Here is a 5,000-nt window from a genome sequence, read left to right as displayed (position 1 = left end):
TGAAGGGAGGGGGGAAGGAGAGTGAAGGGGGTGGGGAAAGGGAGAAGGGGAGGGAAGGACGGTGAGGGGGTTAGGGAGGGGGGAGGGGGAGGGAGGTAGGAAAAGGGAGAAGGGGAGGGAAGGACGTTGAGGGGGGGTAGGGAAGAGGGGGGAGGGTTATTACGGCTATGGGGTTTATGGGGGGAGGGGGGGGGGTGAAGAGGAGGGTAACATGCACTAGCAGGTTATTGACCATGAAGGCGACATACCTACCGCATACTACCTCATAAACACCCGGTCTTCTTTCCGTTCCAGCGTCCCCACGGATCTTCGCCTGGACACTAAATGGTGGCTAGCATCACGTACACATACAGACATACGTACGCACTCCCAAGTATTCATGGCTAAACCTGAGTTCTTTTGTTATGAAATGCTATACAGATTCCGGAACTATCTGATGATTCTTTTGATAACCACACTGAAACATCTCGATTTCTATACCATGTCTGTCTGTCTGTCACATGCGGGCTCGCCTCAGTGCATATGAGCCCGGCGAAGCATCGGCTCCGTCAATCTGGCTTATGCTTATGTCTGTCACCTTTCCTTTCCATTCCTGCTTCTCATCTTAAGAAGTGAACCATATGGCGTAGGTTCGATAATTACGTTATGAGATCATTAATATCAATTGAGGGAAAAACAGACGGAGAGAGAGATAGAGAGATAGAGATAGAGATAGAGATAGAGATAGAGATAGAGATAGAGATAGATAGATAGATAGAGAGAGAGAGAGAGAGAGATTACCATCCCTGCATATCATTCTAAATACATCCATTTTATTCATGTGCGTGAAAGAGACCGAAAGCAAATGCAGAGTGAAAATGTGATAAAAAAGGAATAACTAAATAAAATAATCTTCACGTTAATCCGACTAATACAAAATCATGTTGCATTGCATTACAAGACAGGTTATATTCATGGTATAAGTCAAAGGCTAATGAAAACACCAAATGTAGCAATTATCCACAATGATTAAAACGGATTAAGAATCGAAACCTCTGCGTAATGAGATATTTTATGCTTGTAATGGACAGAGCAATAATAAACGCCATTGATATTTCTATGAATACTTCATGAGGCAGCCAGAGTGGCCAGCTGTTCAGAGTTTTTCGTTAACTAGATAAAAGTGTTCATTTTTTCTAGTGTTTTATATCGATCTCATAAGTATTTGGTGAAGAACATAAAGAAAATAAATAAAACAATACACACACACACACACACACACACACACACACACACACACACACACACACACCCGCACACTCACACACACACACACACACGCACACACACACATATCCTCAAACCCTCCTAACTCTCTCTCCCTCTCCCTCTCCCTCTCCCCCGTCCCTCTCCAGCCGGAACCCGCGGCGTGGCCTTCGAAGTGGGCGAGACCAACGAGAACGGCGAGTCCCTCATCAAGAGACACCCGCCCAAGAAGTTCCAGAAGCTCGAGGACCTGCAGCAGCCGGCGCTCACGCAGGAGCAGCTGGAGGAGAAGCAGGCCGTCGCTGAACGCCGCAGGCAGGAGGTGAGCGGAGGTGCTGTTAGGGATCGTTAGGATAAGGGATTTAATGGCAATAATAATGACAGTTTTGATAATGATGATGCTACTAATGATGATGATAATGATAATGGTATTAATGATAAAGAGGTGGGGGAGGTGGTGATGGTGATGAGTAGGATAATGGATAAAATGTGAACCAATTGATGATGATGTTGACAATAGCAGTTGCAACAGTAGTAGTAATAGTAGTAGCAATGATAGTAGTAATAGTAGTTACAATGATAATAATTGTAATGAGAATAATGATAATGATGATAGTAATGGTAATGATGATGACGATGATAATTGAGATAATAGATTTAATGACAATCATAATGACAGTTTTGATAATGAGGATACTACTAATGATGAGGATAATGATATTAATGATGATAAGATAGAGGAGGGGATGAAAGTAAAATAATGATAAAGATAATGATAAAACTGATAATAATGATGTTGATGATGGTAAAAATGGTTATAATAATAACAATAGTGATGATAATAACACCAATGATAATGATGATGATGATGAGGAGGAGGAGGAGGAGGAGGACGATTGATAATGCATTGTGGTCCTTATTCAAGCATCCACATGAGTACAGGTGATTTCTCTAGCACTGTCTTGCCTCCGCAGATCCTGACTCAGCGAGTTCAGAGTGCCAAGCAGCGCAGTGCCAGGAGCGCAGGGCGCATGCGCGCTCGCAATACGGACGCCGACGAGGTGGAGACGGTAAGAAAAATATATCATGTTTAAGCTGATGCATATGAAGTGTTTTTCGTGTTTGAGTTCATTTGTATTTCTTCTAATTGGCCCGCTTAGTGAGCTATTAAGATATATTCTATGGTTAACCATCCTTTCTCTCAATGCCTGTACGTTCGTTTGAGTTTATTTTCCCGCGCTTTAAATATTTCTTTTCGGAATCTGCAATATGTCTATAAAAGAAGTACACTAAGTATTCCATGAAACGTCTCTAGGCCATCGTTATCTGTGCAATGATTATCTTCGATAACACGAGATAACTGAGCGCTGTTTTTTTATTCATGTGATTCGCCATTTTGTTTGCTTCATGTGTTTCTTTTATTTTTCCATTTGTTTTTTCTCTCTTCCTCAATCTGATAGACTTTGTGAGCACAACTTTCTGATCTTGTGCTGCGAGCAAGAGAGTGTTAGAGACCAATTGTGTGACCGCGAAAGGTTTTCAGCATTTTATTTGACTGAAAAAAAAAAAAAAAAAAAAAAAAAAAAAAAAAAAAAAAATATATATATATATATATATATATATATATATATATAATATATATATATATATATATATATATATATATATATATATATATATATATTCGGACACGAAATAAGCGAGATCATGGCATAGTTGTGGCGGAATTTCATCCTTATTTTCTATTCCTTTAATTGAGAATCAAACGCCTCGATTGCCTCCAGATGACTGCAGTCCTTATCCTTGAACTGTGCAAAATTTCGTTCCCAATTGCTTTGCAATAACCAATATCTTTTCGCTTGCAGTGATATCAGGCATACATTTATGCATATATACACACCCACACTCAATTCGTTCAATAATGCTTTGCATAACAATATTTTCGCTTGCAGTAATATATAATATATATATATATACACACACATAATGTTTATAATATATATTATATATATATATATATATATATATTATATATATATATATATATATATATATATATATATATATATATATATATATATATATATATATATATATATATATATATATATATATATATATATATATATATATATATATATATATATATATATATATATAATATATATATATATATATATATATATATATATATATATATATATATATATATATATATATATATATATATTATATATATATATATATATATATATATTATATATTATATATAATATAATATATATATATATATATATATATATATATAAATATATATATATATATATATATATATAATATATATATATATTATATATATATATATATATATATATATATATATATATATAATATATTATATATATATATATATATATATATATATATATATATATATATATATATATATATATATATATTATATATACATAATTTGAATTACTGCATTTCCCTGTCCAACTCTCAACACTCACTTCAGTGTCCCTGAAAAGTGAATAAGCAAGAAGTATGTTAGTATTAGAGTAGCAAATATACATCAACGTATGTATTTCACACCCCGACCCCTTCGTCTCTGACACTAATACTTACCTACGGATTTTGAGGAGAATTACGAAGCCTCGGTAATTAGTAACTTCCAGCAAGGGTAACAGAGTAATATTAGAGAAACTTGTTCCTGAAATAGTTGAACTCCCCTAAAAATGTCTGTATAAAATCTATACCGACACTGCTTATTCGAGTATTCAGACACGAAAGAAAAAATAAAGCGGATATATCGTTGAAATTACCTAAAAATTTAGTTAAGCTGCAACATATAAATCGGTCTGATTTCTCTTTATTTCGTAAGTTAAAACGAAGCCAAAGAGACATACAGTCTTGCTTAGGTTTCTTGTGCGGTACAGGCAAATGAACGAACCACCTCCTCCGAACAAACAAAAATACAAAAGCCAATTTTGAATTATTGGTGACAATTACATACACTGATATAAACGACACAAATGTGAACCAATTGATGATGATGTTGACAATAGTAGTTGCAACAGTAGTAGTAATAGTAGTAGCAATGATAATAGTAATAGTAGTTACAATGATAATAATAGTAATTATAATGATAATAATGATAATGATGATAATAATGGTAATGATGATGACGTTGATAATCACAATAATGTTACTATGATAGTAATTATTAGAATGGTGATGATAATAGCAATAATAGTACAAATAAAAATAATAATAATAACAGTAATAACAATAGCAATAATACTGATACGAAAACATCAAAAACACAAGGGAAAAAAAGCATAGCACTAAGGCCGGGCTCCACTTGGTACCCAACCGTTCACGCCCAAACATTGGTCATGTTACATCACAGTTCATGAGGACGGAGGAGCTGGACTGGATTAGCCTCGTACACGCCTCCACCCTGCCGCCCGTCACCACGCGCCAACGGGCGTTCCCATCCACCTCATCCACCCACCTCGCCCACGCAGCCCACGCCTACCATGTGTCTAACAGTGGGTAGTTGGTGCGCCGCCCGTGTCCCACCGCCGAGTGGCTTTGCCAGCCCACGGCCGAACGCACTCGCACCGCCCACACCCGCCTTGGAACGTGCTTCTGTCCTCTCTGGTGCCTCTGGCTTTCTCTCTGTGCCTTTCGCCGGCTTGGGCCTCGTCTCGGCCCCTCGGGCTTCTTGTCTCTGCGACGTCTCTTCGTCG

At 36.7% G+C, this 5,000-nt stretch overlaps 1 protein-coding gene across 2 annotated transcripts in view; it reads left to right on the top strand.

Moving 5' to 3' along the window:
* The window catches only part of LOC122249015 (uncharacterized), a 43,615-nt gene that overhangs the window by 31,084 nt on the left and 7,531 nt on the right, over positions 1 to 5,000 (top strand). For both annotated transcript variants that reach the window (XM_086541151.1, XM_086541152.1), the window contains exons 3-4: positions 1,395 to 1,567; positions 2,220 to 2,315. In XM_086541151.1, coding sequence (XP_086397277.1) covers positions 1,395 to 1,567; positions 2,220 to 2,315 — 269 coding nt within the window. The remainder of the gene's footprint in view (positions 1 to 1,394; positions 1,568 to 2,219; positions 2,316 to 5,000) is intronic.

Source organism: Penaeus japonicus, unplaced genomic scaffold, assembly GCF_977035675.1.
Source record: "Penaeus japonicus unplaced genomic scaffold, GWHDUDI00000001_assembly GWHDUDI00000010, whole genome shotgun sequence".
In the NCBI taxonomy this organism is placed as follows: domain Eukaryota; kingdom Metazoa; phylum Arthropoda; class Malacostraca; order Decapoda; family Penaeidae; genus Penaeus; species Penaeus japonicus.
Note: the sequence above shows the minus strand (reverse complement) of the source record. Positions and strands in the feature narration are given on the sequence as shown.